This window comes from Danio rerio, chromosome 21, assembly GCF_052040795.2.
Source record: "Danio rerio strain M-AB ecotype USA chromosome 21, GRCz13ab, whole genome shotgun sequence".
Classification (NCBI taxonomy): domain Eukaryota; kingdom Metazoa; phylum Chordata; class Actinopteri; order Cypriniformes; family Danionidae; genus Danio; species Danio rerio.
The window spans coordinates 50,765,678-50,791,597 of NC_141041.1; the positions used below are offsets into that span (position 1 = coordinate 50,765,678).

The following is a 25,920-nucleotide window of genomic DNA, read 5'->3' on the forward strand; positions in this document are numbered from 1 at the left end:
GACTGTCTGCTTAATATCAGCTTAATAACATCATTGTGACGGTCCCTGAAATATATTCTACTGAAGTGACTTTGCAGATACAGTAATGCATTCTACTGCATAACACAAACAGCTCCATATGTCTGTGTTTTCTGACATACAGTAGTGTGTGTGTGTGTGTGTAACTTGTATTACCAGCATTGTGAGAACACAATGTCCCCACAAGTATAGCAATACCAGTGTTTTGGTCCTTGTGGGGACATTTTTTGGTCCCCATGAGGAAAATGGCTAATAAACCAGACAGAATGAAATGATTTTAAAAGGTAAACATGTAGATTGTTTTCTGCGAGGGTTGATTTTTTGGGGAGGATTGATGAGAGAATATACAGTCTGTACAGTAGGAACATCATTACAACTATTGAGATTGTGTGTGTGTGTGTGTGTGTGTGTGTGTGTGTGTGTGTGTGTGTGTGTGTGTGTGTGTGTGTGTGTGTGTGTGTGTGTGTGTGTGTGTGTGTGTGTGTGTGTGTGTGTGTGTGTGTGTGTGTGTGAGGATGTGCCAAGACGAAGAGACTGTGGGGAAAAAAGTGTGCAGAGCTTTCATGGGGAATAAAAGGAGATATTTGAGGATTAACTCAGATTTATGGCATGTCATAACAATTTATACGTTCCAGCGCTGACCTTTGCTGAGCAGCGCAGTGATAGATGAACTTCTTTACCGTGTTAGAAAAGAGTGGAGCGAAACACCTTCCTGTCAGAGTCTGATCAGGCTAAATCCAGCAGGTTTGCGTATGGAAATGAGCCTGATGTCATGTTTACACGCAGACTTGACTTTGAGCATATGTACGGTACAAATACTGGCGTCTAGAAAACCCAAAGAGGAAACACCATACCATGATACCATGAAGAGCTAATTCTACCAAATATGCAAACTTTTAGAGAGGAGCTATTACGCAAAGATCACTTTTATTAGAGGTGTTTGTCAGCAGTGTGTGAATATATCCAGCTTCTAATAGTAACATTTTTTATTGTATTGTTTATAATCACACTTGATAAAACAGAAACACTTTGATTGACATTCTTTTGTACGTGTCATCAGAGGGGGAAAGCTCCGCCCTCTAGTGCCCATCTCTCCATCTCATTAGCATAAACAGCAGCCCTGAGTGAGAAGCAGCCGTTTACTAGCCATTCGAGTTTTTAATCTACCACTATGCTGATGCACAGGTGTTTGTAGCTCCGCCCTCTTCTGAATAGAGCACAGTCTCATTTGAATTTAAAGTGACAGTCACCAAAATGTCACAATTAGGATCAGAGCCTATAGGAGTCAGTTTCAGAGAGCTGGAGAGCATTATCTGTAGGCTATTTTTCACAAACACACACACACACACACACACACACACACACACACACACACACACACACACACACACACACACACACACTCATGTGGCAACAGAGACCTATTGTTGTGTTTATTTGTGCTTTAAATGTAAATAAATTAAATTAAATCAAATCAATATTAATTTTGCGGCACGGTGGCTCAGTGTTGTCGCACTATGGCCTCACAGCAAGAAGGTCACTGGTTCGAGTCCCAGCTGGGTCAGTTGGTGTTTCTGTGTGGAGTTTGCATGTTCTCCCCGTGTTGGTGTGGGTTTCCTCCGGGTGCTTCGGTTTCCCCCACAGTCTAAACACGTGCGCTATAGGAGAACTGATCAACTAAATTGTCCATAGTGTATGAGTGTGTGTGTAAATGAGTGTGTATGGGTGTTTCACAGTACTGGGTTGCAGCTGGAAGGACATTCACTGTGTAAAACATATGCTGGAAATGTTAGCAGTTCATTCCACTGTGGTGACCGCTGATGAATAAAGGGACTAAGCCGAAGAAAAATGTATGAATGACTGAAATATTAATCTTGTTTCTTTAAATCGATGTGAGCATGTTGGGTTTAGTGAAGTTAAATTCTGCTTTTTATATCAGTAAAGCGAGTTAAGTGGATCTGATGTAGCTCCTCTGCATCTGCTGAAATATTACTGTGTGTCCATCCTAAAAATGCGCTATTAAATAAGAGAATTAGTCACACGTTTATGTCCATGCGAGAATATTTATCTCTGCCGGCATGTCAGATTTTAGTCATCACCTTCAATGCCAAAAAGATGTCACGACGGTTTATAAATAAAAGTCTTATCGGTCATGCAAATCGCAGTAAATCAGCTCCTGAACACCCAAATGCAGCACTGGAATTCACAAATAAATAGTCAGTCCACAGTGTTTTATTTATTTAATACTCACAATCTTTATTTAGGCAGCTTCAGCAATATGTATTTTCTAATTGACTGCACACATCTTGTGTAATGGGAGTAGATTATGCTCATGTGCATTAGGCATGTCAGTGGTATATTGATCCTAATTTATCAAATTAACAATACTTTTGTACCAGGGGTGGACTGGCCATCCGGCAATTCTGGCAAATGCCAGAAGAGCCGGGCTATTTTTTAAATGTGGGTCTGTATGCCATTTTCTTTCATATATATATATATATGTATTGTTTTTACATGCAGGCAACTTTTATCTCTTGCAAGATGTAAATATTATAATGATGATGATGATAATATTAAGCATTGGCCCAATTGGCAATGGCCGGCTGGTTTCAAGATGGGTCGACCCAGTCAGAGGTTACGCAGACGTAATCAAAATCTGGCAAGAATGCAACACAAGCTAATTGTCAGAGATGGACTGTAAAAAAGGAAAGGCGGTGCCGAAAAGCTCAGAGCAAGCAAAAAATTTGTTCGAAAATCAGACGCTGCTAAATGCATAAAATAAACTGCAATAGCTTGTAGCACTGTCGCCTCACAGCAAGAAGGTCGATGGTTCGAGCCTTGGCTGGGTCAGTTGGTGTTTCTGTGAGGCGTTTGCATGTTTGCATGGGTTTCCTTCTGGTTTCCCTCTCAAGTCCAAACATGTGCTATAGATGAAATGGGTAGGCCTAATTGTCCGTAGTGCATGTGTGTGAGTGTGTGTGTGTGTGTGTGTGTGTGTGTGTGTGTGTGTGTGTGTGTGTGTGTGTGTGTGTGTGTGTGTGTGTGTGTGTATAGGGGTTTCCAATTGATGCAGCTTGGAGAGCATCCGCTGAGTAAAACTTATGCTGGATAAGTTGGCGGTTCATTCCGCTGTGGCGACCCCAGATTAATAAAGGGACTAAGCCGAAAAGAAAATGAATGAGTAAAATGATTGCATGTATAAATTTGTTATAAATGTGTTGTTTTTGTTCCAGTCACATACATTAAATGTTTAAATATCTATTACATATGGTACTGCTTATATTATTTCACCGTCTGTACACCAATATAAGTAGTGAATCCAGGTGTCTGTGGATGGGGCTGTGTCAGTGTGGTAATGTGTGCTGGTTTGGCTACAGTGCCAGGGCTGGTTTTTGGTCCCAGTCTGCCCCTGTTTTGTACAAAATTAAGTTAACTGAGTCTGACAGTCTGCTTTCAGTATAATGCATACCTGCCAGCATATCGTCACCCTAGAATTATAAGGTTCTATCTGACATTTTTGTCAAAATTGAGTTTACAAATTCTTAATAATTGACAACTTATTTACATTATAGGATGTTTTTTATAAGTTGTTTATATTTTAATACTTTTTCATTAATTAACAAATGGTACACACATACTGTTTGCTATGGGATGTGACAACTTTGAAGCTCAATATCTCACAATCATTCAGAATGCAGAGAGAACCTTATACTGTAATTCCAGAGTGACGATATGTCTCTGAAAATATCCGGGTGTCTGTGTGAGGTATCTGAATAACACAGCTAAGTAGCTGTACTACGCACCGGGTTTCGGGCAGCTGCTGTGATCGGATACTACCAAAGTCAGCAATCCAGGGGTGTTTTAAGCCTGGTTTATACTTCTGCGTCAAGTGACCGCGCATAGCTGTGCATTTATACTTCTGCTGCTGTCTCTGTTGGTCTGCATTAACACTTCCAAAACGCTAGTTGGCAGTGAGGTGTAAATGTTCCTCTGTGTTGAATTTCTTCGCCTGTGTTTTGTTCTTTCTGAACACTTCCGGGATGTACAAGTGGCTCAAACTCGCTCATTTTGAGGCAGGAACCGGCGGACGTGCAACAACTTTAACTATGAGGTAAACACAAAACAAAACTTTCCATCCAGAGCTCCTTCACGGGACTCCACACTTGTAAATAATCGCTCCATTGGGCTTGCGCCACTCGCGCGGCTCTCGGTCCCGCCCAGACTCGTCAGTGCTACCAAGCCGACCAATCACAGAGCTTGCCCTACGCTGAGTTATATCCAAAACTGAGTTATATCCAAACACACATCCTGCTCTTATGTCCAATATGCTGATGCAGACGTCTCCATGACCCCACAGCTGGACACATCTACACTTGTGTTTATTAAAGCAAATATAAATCTGCATATAATACAGCTTCCAGAGAGAGATGGTGGAAACTGTCCTTTGTCAAATGCTAGCTATATATTTTGTTTAATTCACTGGAGCCTGATTAAATTAAACTGTAAGCACTTCTCTCTTTGTGTCCTGTCTTTTGGAAGCCCGAATAGAGAAACAGAACACAGCGTTTGAACGCCATTTTAGTGTTCTCTGCTATAACGTTACAGCATCTCTGTCCATGCCCCTTCACTGTGCAGGGTGTGTGCGCTGAGTTAATGCACATAACCTGAAGCCCTGGTGATCTCACTAACCTGGATGCATTTTAGTCCCTGAACTTTGTTCGCTGTAGGCTTTGCTAAGCTAACTCTGTAAAAGCTACTGTCTCCCTTTGCATTGAACATTGAGCATCTTTCGTTCAGAGATGTTGTTAATGTTCACAGCTACATTAAGCATCAACTAAAGTTTAACATAGTGGACCACCCCTTTAATAAATTAGCCTATTAAAAAAATGTAAGTAAGGTCTCTGTGTGGTTTTGGGATCGGATGTTTCGCAGACAGTGTTCAAGACCATCACAGATGCTTGCGTTGTGTGTGTGTGTGTGTTGAGCTCCTGCTGCGGCGGTCAGAAGTTAGCGGCTGTTGTTCTGTGATCCGTCATGTAGAGGAAAGTCTCCTAATGACTAATTCATATCATATTTCCTCCTCTCATCAGTGCAGCAGACCTCCGCTCGCTGTCATCTCTCCACTGTCTGCGTTTCAGATAAAGAAACACTCTTCCTCCCACTTACAGCGCGCCGCAGCGGGTGGCCTGTGTCTGCATAATTTTATTGCCAGTAAGGAATAAACAGCCACCACCACACTTGATTAATCATGGTTCTCATTTCCCCGCCGTCTTTTATAGACGTAAGCGGTGCGTGGGAATTAATGTGACAGTCTGAAACGTGCACGCTAATCCCCCATACCGCCATACAGCTCCAGGCTCTCAATGAGAATGTTTACCTTTTGTCTTTGGGTGTAAATCGCTGGATTACAGTGAATTAATGGGGACCCCTGCGTGGAACAACTGTCCAGAAATGCAAATTAAAAAACACGTCTGTGCGTAAACACTCATATGCAGCTAATGGGGTATGTGCATGGGGACTTGTAATTCTGTATAAGTCAGCTCAGGCGCTTCTGTTAAACTGTCATGACATTATAATAGTAATCATTTAAATTAATTATATTTTATTAACATCTACCCCCTCCCCAACCCTAAACCTCCCCTGCACAGTAGTTTAAAAACAGTAAGTGTTGTTGTACAGCAGTAATTGTATAGTTGAAATATTATAAATAATTATCATTAACTTCCAGCCACAGATGCATCCCTTGTAAACTTAAACCATTATAAATGCACTCTCTTTAAGATCTGTTTTTTTTTTCTTTTAAATTGATGATCTTCACTGCCTGATTGCTGCACAATATAAAGTGAAATTTATTTTACCATAGTTCTTTCATAACAATTGCATATTAATGCCCTCTCTCTTACTGTTAACATGCAGTAAAGGAATGGTGTGCAAAGGGAAAGCCCCGCCCCCTACTCAAAAATCTGTTACAGTTTGAAGTACATTAATATACAGAAATAAACCCCGCTCCTACTCAATATTCCATTTTAGTTAGAAATGTATCAACATACTGAAATAAAGCCCCGCCCTCTACTCAATATTCAGTTCAGCTGGAAGCGCATCAACATAATAAAATATAGCCCCACCCCTTATGCAATATTCTGGTTCAGTTCGAAGTACATCAACATATTGAAAGGAAGCTCCGCCCCATACTCAATATTCAGATTTAGTTGGAAGCGCATCAACATTCTGAAATAAAGCTCCGCCCTTTTCAATATTTAGTTTCAGTTGGAAGTGCATCAACATACTGAAGTAAAGCCCCGCCCCTACTCAATATTCTGTTTAAGTTGAAAGTACATTAACATACTGAAATAAAGCCCCGCCCCCTTCTCAATATTCAGTTTCAGTTAAAAGCACAGCAACATACCGAAATAAAGCCCCGCCCCCTTCTCAATATTCAGTTTTAGTTGGAAGCGCATCAACTTACTGAAATAAAGTCCCGCCCCCTTCTCAATATTCAGTTTTAGTTGGAAGTGCATCAACTTACTGAAATAAAGTCCCGCCCCCTTCTCAATATTCAGTTTTAGTTGGAAGCGCATCCACTTACTGAAATAAAGCCCCGCCCCTTCTCAATATTCTGTTTAGGTTGAAAGTACATCAACATACTGAAATAAAGCCCCGCCCCCTTCTTAATATTCAGTTTTAGTTAAAAGCACATCAACTTACTGAAATAAAGCCCCGCCCCCTACTCAATATTCAGTTTCAGCTGGAAGTGCATCAACACACTGAAAAGTCTGATAACAGTCACACCAAGTCATTTAGTTGATGGATTGATCTGTTAGATAATGAATTTACTCTTTTTGTTGTTTCAACCTTTCACCAAAAATTTAAGAAGCTGGCTGACAAAGCACTTGCCCTGCATATATAGCCCATTAAACAGTGTGTGTGTGTGTGTGTTTACAGGAGATGCATGCACCATGGCAGAGTATAATAAGCTGAAGAGTATCTTGATGGACATGCAGCCGCAGAGCTCCACCAACGCAGAAAACAGCATGGCCCAGAGGCGGACGCTGGTGCTCAACATGTTCACGTACTTCGACAGAAACCAGGACGGACGGGTCAGCAGCGAAGAGCTGGCGGAGGTGAGACCGTCCCCAAAATCACAGCTTTACATATTGTAGTCCAGCGTTCTCCAACTTTATTTCATATGCACAAATAAATTCACAGGAGGACAAACAGATTTGACACCTACATTATAAAAGCGCTGTAGAAATATAGATGAATATGAAATAAAGTGCAGTATAGCTTCATCACATCTGCATGTAACATATAACATTTCCCCCCACAGATCTCTGTTAAAGAGCATTTGGAGAATGTTTTACTGGAGTGCAGCATGCAGGATCTTCTGCGTTACGATGATTATAACAATGACGGTCATCTGACGCTCCAGGAGCTCTACACTGCTTTCCGTGAGTCTTATTCTGGATTTACACTGCGTGTCTTAATGCACAGATCATTAGATTTCTCTACAAAAAAAATCCATATTTTCCCCTACAGTCAGGAGTGAAAGGAGGACTGAAAAAACATACTCAAGCATCATTACCAGTGGTGTAAAGTAATTAACTACAAGTACTCAAATTACTGTTGAAAAATTCAGTAGTTTTTCTTTGAAATTGTAATTTGTAGTTTTATAAATGTGTACTTTTACTCTCACTTGAGAACATTTTTACTGCTGTATCGGTACTTTTACTCCACTACTTCCCTTCAACCTGCAGTCACTACTTTATTTTTCTTGTCTCTGTGGATTTGAAGAATCCAACCCAAGCTCATTCTGGAAACGTAGCCCTGCAGACGTTTCTGGAGGCCGGGATTTACGTGGCCGGAGGTACATAAGGCCGCGTTTAGTTTTTTTCGAGCGAACGCTGTGGGGCGGTGTGACACCGCTCCGCTCCTCCTCTTCGTGCTCGCCAGCTGATGGCTCGCCTCCTTGTGGAGGGCATTCCCGCTGCAACCAGTTTGTCCGCTTAGCTCGCAGCGTTACATCGGCGGAGCGGAGGCCCGGAGGAGGAGGAGCCGGCCACGGGGACGACCGGGATCGAGTGCGGGGAAGAGCAGTTCCAGAAATCAGGTAAGATGAAAAACAGAATCCGAAAAATAAGGGCGAGAATGAGGCGAGATCTGAAAACGCGGTCAAAATCAAAGACAAGGGCTTTGCTTTTTTTCTGGACGGCTTTTGCAAACCGTCGCTTGGGTTTAGGGAAGGAGGAGGAAGAGGAGGGCGGCCGATTGGCCGGCTGCCCGCCCGGTCGATCGTTCAGTCGTTCAGCCAGTCAGTCGTACAGACGGTCGCTCCACAGCGGCCTCCGGCGGCTTTTCACGCGAGAACACGTGCGCTCCTAAGAGGCGTTCAAGACGCAAAAAAGCACGCACAGCGGCCTTTCGTGGATCCGTGAATACAAAAACTGCTTGAATACATACCTCCTGGGACATATTTCGCGGTCTGCAGAAACGTCTGCGGGGCTACGTTTCCACAATGAGCCCGGGTTGGAAAAATCAGACCTGTGATTCCTGTCCAATCAAATCACACATAGAAGCAAAATCGCATAATAATGATATACCTCAAGACATTTGCGATTTATAATTGAAGCAAACTGTTTGAAAGCATTAAACATGCAGGTCACCGATGTAAAGATGACGGATGTTCACTGTATGATGACCGAAATGGCTTTAAACACCCTGCAGGCACATCAGATTGGAGTTGTACCCCAAAATAGAGGAAACGAAAATCTGGTGTGAACTCAATGTCAGGACGTAGGCAATGTTCAACATCCAACCTAAAATCAATCAAATATCAACGTCTAATGATGTTAAAGCTTGACGTTGTGGGGACGTTACCACTATGATGTCTATCAGATGTTGATTTTAGTTGCCATACCTGACGGATAAATGTCAGTATTTGACGTCAATGTGACGTTGGTTTAAGATGTTGGCTCGACGTTGGATTTTGGTTCTCTTTTTCTAACAACCTAAAATCAACCAAATATCAACGTCAGTATTGGACATCAAAATAACGTTGTCTTTAGATGCTGACTAGACAAAATTTTGGTCGCTTGCAAACTACATTGTTGAGAGTAAACAGTAAGGAAATGTGTATTTTGTGTGAACTATCCCTTTAATATGGTGTGCTAGATGTGGGAACTCTGACAGCACATTTCAATCTGTGTCAGAAGTTACCATCTTATTTTAGTGCCAGTTTAAACGCAGGCTTCTACGTCCAGTCTGCAGATTTCTGGACTTCATTGAGGCAGGCTTCATTACGGACTCTCATCTGCAGTGAAGCGACACCTGATCCTCTGGCCCAGTGAATGCTAATCATGGTGCAGTGATGAGAAATGAGTGATTTTGGCTGGAAAGAGTGATGAGCTGGCAACCAGAGATCATCTCCTGTGATGCGTTACCACACACCGCATAAATGCACTCACTGTAGTCATTTAAAGGGCTCCTATTGGCCCCTTTCTGCAAGATGTAAAAGGAGACCGTGGTGTCTCCAGAATGTGTCTGTGAAGTTTCAGCTCAAAATACTCTTCAGATCATGTATTATGCGCTGCTGACAATGTCAAATTTGGGGTCAGAGTGAATTTGAGGTGTTTTGCGCCTGTGCCTTTAAATGCAAATGAGCTGGTTCTCCCCGCCCACTGTCATTTCGGTTATTTCGCTTAAGTTGCCAAAACATCATTAAAATGTCCTGAGTTGCTGCCCAACACATTTACAACCAGCCCAAATGTTGATCACACTGTAAACAAGTGCAAACTTGACTTCTCTCAGAAAGAGTAAATAATTATTGCTTGTTCACCGGAGTCTTTTGTCTAGCACTCATGATTAGCTCAGCAAGTCTTCTAGTTGCTGAGTCGTTCGTTCATCATGTTCAGCATGTAAAGAGAAGAATGATTGAAACCAGAGGACTTGAGAAATGTCCACTGTGGAAAGATTCAGCGCTGCAGTACAATGGATGCTTGAGGATTAAGGGATAGTGCAGATTTGCAAATGACCAACCAACATTACACATGCAGTCCATGAGGAGATCAATCAAACATTAGAGTGACCCTTACTTTAGGATTCACAATCACAGCTCCATTACCCAGCAGCAGTCATTAAACTGGCTAATGACGGCCTTTAGCGGGCGGCTCGTGGTCATTATACAGTCGCTTTAGTATTGTGTTCAACTGACCACTGTAGAGTCGGCTGCCGGTGTGATGAAACACTGCGCTGGTCCAGTCCTCCTCAAGGTGAAGTGTGTGCTGCTGCCGTGGGGTTTGCTGGATGTTTGTCAGGAATGAGGGAGAATATTTCAGGGAAGAAATGCATCGCTGCTGAAATTGACTTCCATATGAGCAGACAATCCCTGAGGACAGGCCTCTGTGTTTGCTCAACACAGTTCAGTTTGTAGAGCGAAATGTAAGTGTTTTGTGTGACAAAATCATTTCCATGCTTCATCATCCCACCGGAGAAAAATACTGCAGTTTTATCAACTATACTGTACTGTACACTGCACCTCTGTCATTTATAGTAAATAGTGGAGTGTTTTTCAACCATTCTATAGGAAAACACTTCAGTTAATCTGTTGTGGTGATTCAACAGTTGCTATAGCAACACAGCAACTATAGTATATGATGTGTAGTGGTGATTCTACAGTTGCTATGGTAACGCAACAACTACATTATATGATGTGTTGTGGTGATTCTACAGTTGCTATGGCAACACAGCAACTATAGTATATGATGTGTAGTGGTGATTCTACAGTTGCTATGGTAACGCAACAACTACATTATATGATATGTTGTGGTGATTCTACAGTTGCTATGGTAACGCAACAACTTTAGTATATGATGTGTTGTGGTGATTCTACAGTTGCTATGTTAACGCAACAACGTTAGTATATGATGTGTTGTGGTGATTCTACAGTTGCTATGTTAACGCAACAACTTCAGTATATGATGTGTTGTGGTGATTCTACAGTTGCTATGGCAACACAGCAACTATAGTATATGATGTGTAGTGGTGATTCTACAGTTGCTATGGTAACGCAACAACTACATTATATGATGTGTTGTGGTGATTCTACAGTTGCTATGGCAACACAGCAACTATAGTATATGATGTGTTGTGGTGATTCTACAGTTGCTATGGTAACACAACAACTACATTATATGTGTTGTGGTGATTCTACAGTTGCTATGGTAATGCAACAACTTCAGTATGTGTTGTGGTGATTCTACAGTTGTTATGGTAACGCAACAACTACAGTACATAATGCGTCGTGGTGATTCTACAGTTGCTATGATAACGTAACAAGGACAGTATATAATGTGTTGTGGTGATTCTACAGTTAATATGGTAACACAACAACTACAGTACATGATGCGTTGTGGTGATTCTACAGTTGCTATGGTAACAACAACTATGGTAATTGATATTTTGTGGGAATTCTACAGATGCTATGGTAACAACAACTACAGTATATGATGTGTTTTGGTAATTCTGAAGTTGCTATGGTAACACAACAACTACAGTGATAGATCTGTTGTGGCGAATCTACAGTTGCTATTCTAACACAACAACTACAGTATATGATGTGTTGTGGGGATTCTACAGTTGCTATGGTAACACAACAACTACAGTATATGATGGGTTTCGGAGATTCTACAGTTACTATGGGAACACAGTAATATTAACACTACAGTAATATTAGCAGTAGTATTAACAAACAACCCAACACTGTAGTTTTCAACAACTATAGGGTATATCATTATACAATACACCACAGTTTACTGTAGTAAAAACTAAAGTGTACTACTGTATTTATTACAGTTTGCCAGTTCACTGTAGTTAACTCTAAAGGACACTGCAGTATTCCTTTACAATGTCGTAAATACTATAACATGTACAGTGTAATACACTGTACTATAGTACACACACACACACACACACACACACACACAGCTGTAGCTCATCTTCACTGATTTCATGGACCGTTTATACACCTCACTTTTACATACACATTGCTGAATCTTGCTTTACCCGGTGTAGCATTACGAAGCGTTTGTCCTTGTTTATCTTGCCGTGTTTTGACCCTTTGCTTTGTTTATTGTTTTTGTTGTCTCACCACCTGTCCTGACCATTCGCCTGTTTCTTACTATGCTTTGGATGACCTACATGCTCCTGTTTGTCCCTGTTCTTGACCATCTTGACCATGTGGATCCCCAATACTGTTGTCAGTATTACAGACACAGCTCAATGTCCTCCAGAGTTTACCACCAGAGTTTAAGTGACATCACTTGGGGCAAGGCACATGCTTTTCTCTCAGTGCTTTGCAGATTGTTCTGCCTCTTTATAACCAATGTAACAGAGTTAACCAGAGTGTAGAAACACACCTTATTTTATTTATTTTTTTATAAACAAAATTACATATAATACAGATAATAGTTGTTCATGCAGATGTTTATTTATCCTAATAGAGTAAACTCACAAAAAAAGATGAAAATTAGACTTAATTACTTGATGATGGTTGAAGCTGAATGTGTAATTCAGGAGGAAGAGACTTAATATTTAATAATATTTTCAATCCAGACTGTCCTTTAATACCGGTCTCTATAGTGCAGTTTTAAAAAGTCCTGTTCACTAAACTCATCATGATGCACTATGGGATTGCATTTCTAAGGATTGCATGAGATGTGGAGCTGATGGGAAAGTCCTTAGACTCTTTGGTATCAAAGAAGCTCGCTTTTAAATGTAGACTTTAGTTAAATTTATTCCAACGTGAGGATTAATAAAGCACAGATAATGTTCATCCCTAGAGATTATATCTTGAAGTAAATCTGACAGTTATGGATTTCACCAAATATTAAACATAAGCCTCACCAAAAGTCTCAGTTTTCAGGACAGTGAGTAATACAGCAAAAGTAAAAAGCATGGGGGGGGGGGTTAATCAATGATCATATGTACAGGGTGTCTGAGGGGTATTAATATGTCTTAAATTTCAAAACCCAAATTGTAGGCCTTAACATGTCTTAAATTTAGAGAGATTTTGTGTTGTTAAATCATTTTAAACAGCTCTTAATTTTCCTCTGTCTAAAGTTACCCAATCTGGTCGACCAATCATCAATAATCCATCTCAATACAACCTTTAACAAAAGTATAAATAGTAAATATTTAACTCTGTTTAGCAATGGTGCAATTATCTTGCTTAAAATAACATTTCTTTAAAAGTTCTCCATGTGTTTTAGACAGACTGTTGTGCATAATTTAGCTTATTATAGTTTTATATAAGTATAGAAGACGTTGTCATGTGTTTTTTCCTGGGAATATTAGTGTAACATCGGGGTGGAGTGACAAAGACAACTGAAGGTAAGATCCAATATGCAGGTTTATTCAGCGTCAGGCAAGCAGTGGTCAAATCAGGTGTTAACAGGTATATGCAGGCAAATCCAAAATCGTAATCAATATTCAGGCAATAGGTCATAAGGCAGGCAGCTAAACTAGAGAACAAGGGTAAACAAGGCTAGGGTCTAAACACGGAGAAAACAAGACAAGGAGATACGCGTAGTAATATCACTTAGTAGTAAACAGACTCGGCAAACTGGAAGGGTGAAAGAGTGGCTTATGAATGGTTTGTATCAGTCTCTGACAAGGTTCAGCTGGTGAGTGCAATCAAGCAGATGAATGAGCATGGGTGTCTGGGAGCAGTGCATGTATGAAAATGTAGTCCTGGGAAATGCGGAAGTGTAGTCCTGGTGTTTGTGTGAGAACCAGCGATCTCTGGAAAGGAGCTGATGACATGGAATTGAAGCAGATTTTGGTAAAAACCCAAACAAAACAAACGAATATAAAACAAAACAAAAAAGATCTGATTAAAGAGTTGTGTGTAATAACACTGGAATGACAGAAGGAGAAAGAGCTGAACTACTGAAGTGTGTTTAGTACTTTGGCATTATTAATGTCGGCAGCTTAAAGATGCCTCATATGGAGAATGAAGCCCCATGCACTGCTCAGGGGTGAGTTTCTCACAGACTTCAACAGAGAGTCAAAATCTTGGTGCTTCTGTGGGTCTCGTCTATCAAATCTGAGCTGTAGTCTGTATTCTCTATTGGGTTTAGCTCAGGTGATTGGCTGGGCCATTCTACAGCTTGATTTTCTTTCTCTGAAAGCATCTGAGAGTCTCCTCGGCTGTGTTTTGGATCATCGTCTTGCTGAAATGTCCACCCTGGCTTCATCTTCATCCTCCTGCTGATGTAGATGTTGGACTGAAGCAGCTGATCTTCATTTACACTGAGGAAGGGCAGAGGCTTGCTGAAGAACTACTGAGAGATTTCAGCTGCTGTCTGGGCTTTCACTGCCCAACTACACCCCCCTTTCTTCATCTGTTCAATACTGTTTCCCTGCATAATTTTATTTTATTATACAGTATTTAACTATTTTTAAGTCAACAGCACATTTAGAAATATGTTTTCAGGGAAAACAGTGACGTGTTACTAAATAAAAATTATTTTGATGAGGTAAAAATCATATTTCTTAGTCCAACCATGCCATTAATAAAAAATCCCCAGCGTTTAGCCCTGTATACGTCTGAAATTTGCTTCTTAAAGTTCTTAAAAAGGTCTTTAAAAGTCTTGAGTTTGACTTGGTGAGACCGGCAGAAATCGTGCTCTGCAAGTAGAGAAGCTGATCTCATGTCAGGTACAGGGCGCTCTTGCACAAACACATCATATGAGGACACGGTGGACTTTTGGAGACAGATCAGTTTATTACACATACAGAAGGACACAGCCACACTTCTGAATGAAGAACACCCTGTGAACAGAGACTAGAGGTAATATTACAGGAATAATACACTTTAAAAGAGTATAGAGGCAGCATTAGTGCACATTTGGGATTGCTTTCAGATATTTCTCACTGATTTCTATCACAGGAGATAATAGTTTTAGTAATTAATTTCTGATAACTCAGTTATTGTCATTTCCATGGTGATAATACATAATATTTTACAAGATACTGTATTAGCGTCCAGCTTAAAGTGACATTTAATTGCTTACCTAGGTTAATTAGGGTAAAGTTAGGGTAATTAAGCAAGTTATTGTATAACAGTGGTTTGTTCTGGAGACAATCCAACACTAATATTGCTGAAGGGGCCAATAATATTGACCTTAAAAATCATATTAAAAAGTTTAATAACTGCTTTTATTAAAGACAGACAAAAATAATAAGAGTTTCTCCAGAAAAAATAAAATGTAGCACTGTGAAATTGTCCATGCCCTGCATCATTTATTTTTTATTTCATCACTTATTTTGGAAATATTTGTGAAAGAATTAACATTTCACAGCATGGCTGATAGTTTAGACTTCAAAACTACTTAAGAGTGGGCTCAGACACTTTAGGGCATGCTATTTAAAATAAAAAAAATAAGTGAATAAAAAAATAACTGCAGCTTAAATCAATATCAAACGCCGTCAGATGAATTTAAGAGTCGTCCAGCTGGATTAAAATGAATAATAGTGTAGAGGGAGACTGGAGGCAAGCGCCTTTATACAATATAGACACTCCTAAACACGCACACATACACACAAACATGTGCATTTGTACACACAAACATATGCGTACACACACACACACACATATTTACACAAACGCACACTCATACAAACAAACGCACACACACAAATGCACATGCATGCATGCACACACTCACACACACTCCCAAACGCACACACATACAAACACATGGGCATGCACACACACACTTGCAAATTTACACATACACTCAAAAAAACTCATGAACAAACACACACACATGCATCCACACACTCACAAATGCGCACACCCATGCATACACATACACGCAAACACTAACAAATACACACACGTGCACATACACACACACTTACAAATTTATCACACTCACAAACGCACATACATACACACACACACTGACAAACGTGCGCACCCACGCATACACATTCACGCACACACTAACAAATGCACACACATGCACACACACACGCACAAACGCATGCACACACACACAAACTTACACACACTCTCACATACATATACACACTCACAAATCTATGCACACACTCACAAACGCACACACATGCTTGAAAGCACACACTCGCAAATGTACGCACATACCAACAAATGCACAAACATACATGCACACACACAAACACAGACATACACATACACACAAGCAAACACACAAACACACAAACGTGCACACACAACCCATACACACATATGCATGCACGCACACAAACACACACACATACATGCACAAACATGCACACACTCACACATCCCCATACAACCACACTCACAAACGAGCACACATACTGTACACACAAACAAGCACACACTCTCAAATTCATGTATACACTCACAAACGCACAGACATGCACACACACATGCTCGGACACACTCACAAACACACAAACACATATGTATGCATGCACACACTTAAATTATGCATACTCACGCTTGCAAATTCATGCACACACTCACAAACACATACACACAAACACACACACACACATGTGCAAACTTCTGCACACTCTCACAAACACACATTCACAAACAAATGCACACACACATGTGCAAACTTCTGCACACACTCACAAACACATACACACAAACACACACACACACACATGTGCAAACTTCTGCACACTCTCACAAACACATACACACAAACACACACACACACATGTGCAAACTTCTGCACACACTCACAAACACACATTTACGAAAAAATGCACACACATGCACAAACATGCATACACTAACACATCCGCACACACAAACACGCACACACTCTCAAATTTATGCACACACAGACATACACATACACTCACACACGCAATTAGGTATGCCTGCACACACTTAAATAATGCATGCTCACACTTACATATTCATGCGCACACTCACAAACACATACAGTACACACACACTTATATATTGTGTCTGATGTGAAATGTTGTTGTGCTGATGGTAAAAGGCCTCAGCTCTCCGTCAGTCCGCCATCACAGTGCTTCAGTATTACTCTTCCTCTATTATTACTCCCTCCAGAACTGTCTTAAGCATCTGTCTGCGCTCCCAGGTTTGCACATAAGTCTAATTCACATCTTTGGATGCAAACACAGCTTATGATAAAGCGTACGGCAGACACAGAGATTATAAACATCTCCACAAGGCAATATCTGCAGCTGCTGAAATTAACCAGCCGAAGCCTGAGCGATCGATGATTACAGCTCACAGTCTGACTGAAGGAAACAGCAGAGATCAAGAGCTGCTGGCTCTAATTGCTGGAGGAGTGTGTGTGTGTCTCCGTCTGCAGGTCCTGCATATCAGAGGGGTCGCAGGTCTACCTGGGCTGAATGACTGAATTAAACAGGAGTTAATCAAACGTGTCCGATGTCTCGCTGTCAGCATCTCCTGAAGCGGAACATCATAAGAGACTGAATACTGGAGCTGTAATGGATCACAATTCCCACGGTTCAGATCACGCTGGCCTAGGGCTGCACGATACTGGAAAAATCTATTGTTCATTCATTCATTCATTCATAGGCGAGGCAGTGGTGAAGTAGGTCGCCTCACAGCAAGAAGGTCGCTGGTTCGAACCTCAGCTCAGTTGGTGTTTCTGTGTGGAGTTTGCATGTTCTCCCTGCCTTCGCGTGGGTTTCCTCCGGGTGCTCCGGTTTCCCCCACAGTCCAAAGACATGCGGTACAGGTGAATTGGGTAGGCTAAATTGTCCATAGTGTATGAGTGTGTGTGTGAATGTGTGTGGATGTTTCCCAGAGATGGGTTGCGGCTGGAAGGGCATCCGCTGCGTAAAAACTTGCTGAATAAGTTGGCGATTCATTCCGCTGTGGTGACCCCGGATTAATAATCATTCATTCATTTTCTTTTTCTGCCTAGTCCCCTTATTAATCTGGGGTTGCCACAGTGGAATGAACCGACAACTTATCCAGCATATGTTTTACCAACACAATCTCAAGGCAATTCGTAACGTTTTGCTTCAGTGGCTAATACGAATGAATTCATACAATCTAATTCGTACAATTTATTACGATTTGCTCATAACCCAATCACAGTTAGCGTTAGGGGTGGGGTTAGGTGCCACGCCTCCTTTTTAAAATCATATTTTTTCGTAAGACTGAACTCGAATGACTCTGCGGTCGCCACAGCGGAATGAACCGCCAACTTATCCAGCATATGTTTTATGCAGCAGATGCACTTCCAGCTGCAACCCATCACTGGGAAACATTCATGCACACTCACACTACGGACAATTTAGCCTAGGTTCCACGGGTTTGGGGAAACCGGAGCCCAGCCGAGGCTCGAACCAGCGACCTTCTTGCTGTGAGATGAACGTGCTATCCACTGCACCACCGTGCAGCCCACATTGGTCTTGCAGTTTTGCAATTTGTGTGTGTGTGTGTGTGTGTGTGTGTGTGTGTGTGTGTGTGTGTGTGTGTGTGTGTGTGTGTGTGTGTGTGTGTGTGTGTGTGTGTGTGTGTGTGTGTGTGTGTGTGTGTGTGTGTGGACACATTTGTCGAGTCAAACACATTTGCATTCTCGTTGGCAGGCACATAAAGTTCTTGTTCTTTTGAAGCCGCTGTTTACCCAAATCAGCCTCGGTGACTAATTGCACCTGGACAGTTTCCGTGGAAACTAAGGATGCCTGTTGTGCATGTTTAATTAATTACAGCGCGTTTCTTGAAGCGGCTTTTAAGTTTTAATGCCCTTTTCTCCTGATAACAGATGGGCGCAGGCCTCCGCTGTCATTCCCGATGTTGTCATTTCCTGTCCTGCATCCATTGTGGCTCAACGCGAGGAGCCAGCTGTCAGCCGGAATAAAATCATCATAGAATCAGCCGTGCGTCCCACCATGTGAATCCTGCGCTCGAGTCTGATCCAGCGTAATCTCTGCTATGATCTCATTTGTGAGAGGAGGAGGAGGTGTAAATGTGTGTCTGGGAATTCTCCCAAAGCCTAATGTGTTTCACGGCCTGGCAAAACACTTGATAAATGCACATTTTTGCAGGCTCTCTGTAAACTGGCAGCTTGAATTCATTGGTGAATCAAACCCCCAATCATGTGTTGTTGTTGTTGAGAGGAGCGCTGCTAATTCACTAGGCTGTCAGACGCTCTTTAATGGCAGGGTTGTATCTGGTTGGTAAAATTACCAAATGTTTTTAATTCAATACACTGAAAAAAAAGCTTCTGTCTTGTTTCTAGTCCAAATATCTAAAAATGTTTAAATCAAGAAGCTTTTTCCTGACAGTTAGATATATATTTAGTCCTGTTTTCAGAAATAATGAGTCAAAATTAAGTGAGTTTTTCTTAAAACAAGCTAAATAATCTGCTAGTAGGGTAAGAAAAACCCCTTTATTAATCAGGAGTCGCCACAGCGGAATGAACCGCCAACTTATCCAGCACATGTTTTACACAGCGAATGCACTTCCAGCCCCTACACAACTCTGGGAAACACCCATAGACTCTTGCACACATTCACATACAGTAGACTACAGCCAATTTAGCACAGCCAATTCCCCTATCGCGCAAGTCTTTGGACTGTGGGGGAAACCGGAGCACCCGGAGGAAACCTACGCCAACATGGAGAGCACATGCAAACTCCACACAGAAACACCAACTGACCCAGCCAGGACTCGAATCAGCGACCTTCTTATTGTGAGGCAATTGTTCTACCCATTAGGCCACCGTGCTGCCCCAAAAATATTATTTCATTCATTCATTCTTTTCAGCTTGGTCCCTTTATTAATCAGGGGTCGCCACAGTGGAATGAACCGCCAACTTATTCAGCATATGTTTTACACAGTGGATGCCCTTCCAGCTGCAACCCATCACAGGGAAACACCCATACACTCTTACATTCACACACATACACTATGGGCAATGTACCCTACCCAATTCCCCCAATGTGCATGTGTTTGGACTGTGGAAACCCATGCAAACATGGGGAGAACATGCAAACTCCACACAGAAACACCAACTGACCCAGCCGAGGCTCCAACCTGTGACCTTCTTGCTGTGAGGCGAACGTGCCACGTAATATTATTATTATGTAAAAATATATTCAGGATTCATACGGTCCTGGAAAAACCTGGAAAAGTCATGGAGGTTTGTCATGGCGTTTTACAGGCCTGGAAAAGTTTTGGAAAAACAGAAAAACCCACAAGGTTTTGGAAAAGTCATGGAAATATCGTTCACGTTCAGTCATTTAGCTGACGTTTTTGTCCAAAGCGATTTAAGCTGTGATCACACTAGAGCTTGTGCTTGCAAAATTCTGTCGTTCGGCGTTGTGAAAAGAGGCGGGGTTAAACAATACGATTAGACATTAATAAAAGTGATTCATTGCTCCATATTTAAATTTTCTTATTTTAAATGATCTTTTATTGGTCTCACGCAAGCACCTGATGCGATTTCGCAGGTAAGAATTCACCAAGCTTAAACTTTCGAATGCAGTGAAATGCGAAACTTGTCGCACGTGCTTGTGTTTCTGGTCTGCCGCATTCGCATATGAATGGAAGTCTATGGAGCGAAAAGTGCAGTGTGATCACAGCTTTATAATAGAAGTAGTTTTACCTGCTATTTCTAGTTCAAGAGTTCACACTTAGCTCATGATTTATACATAGCTTGTTTGGCATGCTGTCCCATGAGAGAGCCCTGAGCTTAAGGGATCCTCGAGCCCAGGGCTCCCCCCCCCTTTTGCAGGGCTAGGGGAGATTGAGCTCAGGTTGATCTCAAACTCCCCCGCTGCTGAGGCCAAGTCGAACTTCCTGAGAGTAAGACATTATAAAAAAGGTTTAGGCTTATTTTATCTATAATATAGAGCACATTTGGATGGTGGGAGGAAACCGGAGGAAACCCACGCGGACACGGGGAGAATAGGTATTCTTGCTGTTAGGCAACAGTGCTAGTCACTGAGCCACCGTGCCGCCCATTCTGGATAAAGGAGGAAGAAGGGGAGGATGAGGGTTCTTCCAGATGAAGATAGTTGTAGAAAGGACATGAGGATATATATATGGTGACTTGGGATCCTTTGATTGGAGGATCATGACTAGATAATGTGCACCAGCTGGGTCAATCATGCGCACATGCTCCTCTGGAAATTAGTTTAAAATTAAACTTCACTTCAACCAACTATTAATATTATCTAAAATTAGTTTGACAAATATCAGGGACAAGAAAATATTATTGTTTTTACTTCTTTTCTTTTCTTGGCCAAAAATATGCTCTCATGTTGTAAGTAATGTGGAAGCATCATCTATTTTATTTCATTTATTCATTTTCATTGAGGTTTAGTCGCTTTATTAATCTGGGGTAGCCACAGCGGAATGAACCGCCAACTCATCCAGCATGTTTTTTACGCAGCGTATGCCCTTCCAGCCGCAACCCATCACTGGAAAACACCCATACACACTCATTCACACACACACACACAAACACACACACACACACTCACACACAGTAACACTACAAACAATTTAACTTACCCAATTCCCCTGTACCACATGTGTTTGGACTGTGTGGGGAAACCGGAGCACCCGGAGGAAACCCGCGCCAACACGGGGAGAACATGCAAACTCCACACAGAAACACCAACTGACCCAGCCGGGACTCGAACCAGCGACCTTCTTGCTGTGAGGCGACAGCACTACATACTGCGCCACTGCATAGCCCTAGATATAAAATTGATTGAAAATAGTATCGCGTGTTTTTATTATATGCTGTAGTAAATGTAAACGTTTCTTATCATTTACCACGCATATAGACATTAACATTAGGTCACAAAAATTGACTTGAAAGTCCTGGAAAAGTCAAGAGTTTCTGTAGTAAAAATGTGTATGAACCCTGGATATAACAGAGTCAAAACCTGTAATCTGCGATGATCAATATGAAGCAGATCCAGCGTGGTGATGTTGAGTTTTGCATGTGAAGGGTTTCTCCATCTGCATCAGATCAAAGCGGAGTCTCATTGATTCCTCAGATTCTCCCACACTCTGATTATGACTGCTTTATTATTGTGCATGTAAGCACAGCAGAGCGCTTAGTCAAATGATGCTGAGGTGTGTGTGTGTGTGTGTGTGTGTGTGTGTGTGTGTGTGTGTCATTGCGCAGCGGCTCGCGGCTGTTTGCAGATCAGCATGGGGACGCTTTTATCTCAGACTCCTCTTGGGCCGCGGGAGGGAAATAATTCATTACCGCCAATGCATTGATTTATTCCTCCTGCAGGCCTCGGCTCCAAACCACTTCAAACAAGGGCTGGAGGCGATTCACTGCTCCTTCACACACACACACACACACACACACACACACACACACACACACACACACACACACACACACACAAAGAGAGAGAGAAACACTGAATCTGCTGAAAGCCTTCAATGTTCAGACCCTGTCTGTAGCTGTGTTTCCATCCATGTGAAACTGGAATATGGCACAAAGCATTAGTGAATAAAGCAGCGTGTCCCTCCAATGAGAAACAGAAGAGAAGAGACCAATACCTGCTGATAAACTGGAGGAAATATCAGACAGAGAAATGTGGAGACGCTCTTCAGGAGCGCTGACAGATGCTCTGGACCAGGGGATGTCCACACTTGGTTCTGGAGGGCCAGTGTCCTGGAGAGTTTAGCTCCAACCCTAATCAAACACACCTAAAGCAGCTAATCAAGCTCTTACTAGGTGTACTAGAAACTCCCAGCAGGTGTGTTGAAGCAAGTTGGAGCTAAACTCAGTTCTGGAGGGAATAATAGTGGAAGAAAAATAAAACTGAAGCATTGTGATGACGGACTGACAGAGGGCTGAGGCCTGTTACAATCAGCACAACAACATTTCCCATCTGACACAATGCTTTGGGTGAGAGTGAGTCTACAGTAACTCGCTGATTCAATTGAGTCATCTAGAGCAACTCCAGTAAACAACTCACTGATTCAAATGATTCCTTCAGAGTGTGTCTCTGATAAAGAAACAGAAGCTGTCGGTGCCCTGCAGCTGTTCTAAAGAAAAAATGCAGCCATACGTAGCTCTAGCTACATAATTCACGCTCTCCAGAAATCTATACGGGGTTCATTTTCACAATGAGCCAGTGTTGTAATATCAACACAGATGTTTCTCTGGAAAGTTTGACACTCAGTGGATGGAAGTGGTCAGCAGAACTCAATGATTTAAATGATTTGTTCAGAATGAGTCTTCAGTAAACAACCCAATGATTCAAAAATTAACTCAGAGTAAGTCTGATAAACAACTCACTGATTCAAATGATTCATTCAAAGGGAATCTCTCGTAATCAACTCACTAATTTAAATGATTTGTTCAGAGTGAGTCTTCATTAAGGAAGTCACTCATTCAAATGATTGATTCAGAGGGAATCTCCAGTAATTAACTCACTTATTCAAATAGTTTGGCTTTTGGGATTTCATTTTGTGTGTTTAGGGTGTTTATTTGTTTGTTTATCTTTTGTTGTGTTCGCGTGTAGCACTTTAGACCGGGCACGTGCACACATAGGGCTCAACCTGTGCAGTGCACATGCCCTTTTTAGTCTTAGATAGAAAGTGCCCTTCCAAAATGATCAAAAGTGCCCCCGCGACACCCCCCCCCTCCCCCCTACCGCCCTTAAATAGGCGCGCGACAACACCGCTCTTGAGTACGCACGCCACCCCCACCCCATATTTATTTATTTATTTATTTATTTATTTATTTATCAATCAATCAATCAATCATTTATTTATTTATTTTTTAATTTTTAATTTTTTTTTTATTTTTTTTATTTATCAATCAATTATTTGTTTATTTATTTATTTATTTATTCTTTATTTATTTATTTATTTATTCATTAAATATTTATGTATTTATTTATTTATCTATTTATCTATTTATCAATCAATTTTTTATTTATTTATTTATTTATTTATTTATCTATTTATTTATTTGGTAGCATATTTTGTTTTATTATATATTTATATGTTTTAGCTAGCATTTTTATTTATTTATTTATTTTATTTATTCATTTATTTATTTATTTATTATGTTTTTCTTTCTTTATTATTTATTTCTTTATTTTTTATTTTTTATTTATTCCTTGTTTATTTTTATTTATTTATTTATTTATTATTTTATTATTTTATTAATTTATTGTTTATTTATTATTTATTATTTATTCATCATTTATTTTTATTTTTATTTTTTTATCTATTTATCTATTTATCAATCAATTGTTTGTTTGTTTATTTATTTATTTATTTATTTATTTATTTATTTATTAATTTATTTATTTATTTATGTATTCATGTACTTATTTTACTGATAGTCAGAATTCATCTGGAAGCTCACAATAACAGACAGCATTGCTTTCTCATCCTTGTCAGTCTAAAAGCATAAGGCATTAAGCTGTTGCCGTGGCGACTGGCTGACACACAAACACACACACACATGCACACACACGCACACAGGTGAAGATGCCTCAGACAGAGTGGTTGAAAATGTCTTCAGTGAATCAGCAATCAGTCCAGCTTGATTGCACGTGAATTGAGAACCTAGAGTCTGATTATTGCGCAACGCAGGCGTTTTCAGCAGTCATTATCATCTGATTAATGCCGTTTAGACTCACGGTTGCTTTAATTGGGCCGCTGACAGCATCTATTTTCTACACAAAATTATTTGTTTTAGTGATAATTTGTCAAACTTTCACAATAGAGGAGATGAGTATTGATTACCAGCATACAACTCTGTTATTTCATTGACAAATGTATAGATATGATATATATTGTGGAAAGATTGGTTAAACTGGATACAAAAATGATCTTAGACAACATTCGACTGCCATCATTTATTTCCTCTTAAAATGAGCTGTATATTGAGATGTGACATTTGTTCAGTTCCTGATGGACAAAATGTTTCTCTTCTTATCTAAGTTTGTCCTCTTACAGATCTTAAAACTAGACAAATGGTTGAAACTTATGAGACTGTTACGTTCATTTTAAACAAGTTTTTTTAATTCACAAGGCTAAAAGTGCAGGTAGTTTAGGAATTGCCCATAAACGAAAGTGTATTCAACGAAGTGAATTTGTATCTTGTGTAATTCATGCGGAGACACAACCGCTGCATTGCAATTACACTGGGAAATAAACATGATGAAAAGGGAAGCAGACGCTTTCAGATCGTGCAAATATGATTGCAGTCAAAACAAATGTGTGTGTGTGTAGGACGCAGAACAAGTGACACTGACGTCTCTCAAACACAATCAGAAGTGCTGACAGGCTATTATAGAGAGTGTGTGTGAGTGTGTGTGTTGAGATTCACAGCTGTAATGGGATAATGAGCAGCCTGGGGTTTCAACCTAATTATGTGTCAGCAGGAAACATTACATTAGTGATGTGTGCAAACCTCCAGACAACACTCACACAACTGAGCAGATTAACCCTGTACAGCATACCTGAGGGAAAACAACAACAATGCAAAGTTATTGTTGGGTCAAATGTGAACAAACCAATCTCCTGGGTTAAAAAAAGTGTCATTTTACTTTAATTTAATTTAATAATGTAAAAAAAATGTATGTATATATATATATATTTCTACAAAAGTTTTGTCTGGTTCTCAAATCTGATTGGTTGATAGCCGTGTGATATTCTGCAAATAACAGCACTCGTCCAGCCTCTTCACCCTTGTGTATTACTCCGCCCACATACAGCAACAAGCAGAGGACACTATAGTTTGACAAATATTGCTGCTGTTGGACAACATAATGACTTTTGAGGCTTTTTAGATTGCAACTATGCAGTTTATTCATAAGGCTTGTGTCTATTTTGAATATTTATAATTTCTGAGAGACAGAACATCGGCGGTC

The 25,920-nt window shown here is 40.7% G+C and overlaps 2 protein-coding genes across 4 annotated transcripts in view; both read left to right on the top strand.

Annotated features, from left to right (window-relative positions):
- Positions 1-25,920, top strand: part of fstl4 (follistatin-like 4) — a 204,839-nt gene that overhangs the window by 125,724 nt on the left and 53,195 nt on the right. For all 3 annotated transcript variants that reach the window (NM_001031843.3, XM_087300214.1, XM_087300215.1), the window contains exons 5-6: positions 6,961-7,139; positions 7,346-7,466. In NM_001031843.3, the coding sequence (NP_001027013.2) occupies positions 6,961-7,139; positions 7,346-7,466 (300 nt within the window). The remainder of the gene's footprint in view (positions 1-6,960; positions 7,140-7,345; positions 7,467-25,920) is intronic.
- The window catches only part of ddx46 (DEAD (Asp-Glu-Ala-Asp) box polypeptide 46), an 800,847-nt gene that overhangs the window by 7,219 nt on the left and 767,708 nt on the right, over positions 1-25,920 (top strand). The window lies entirely within an intron of this gene.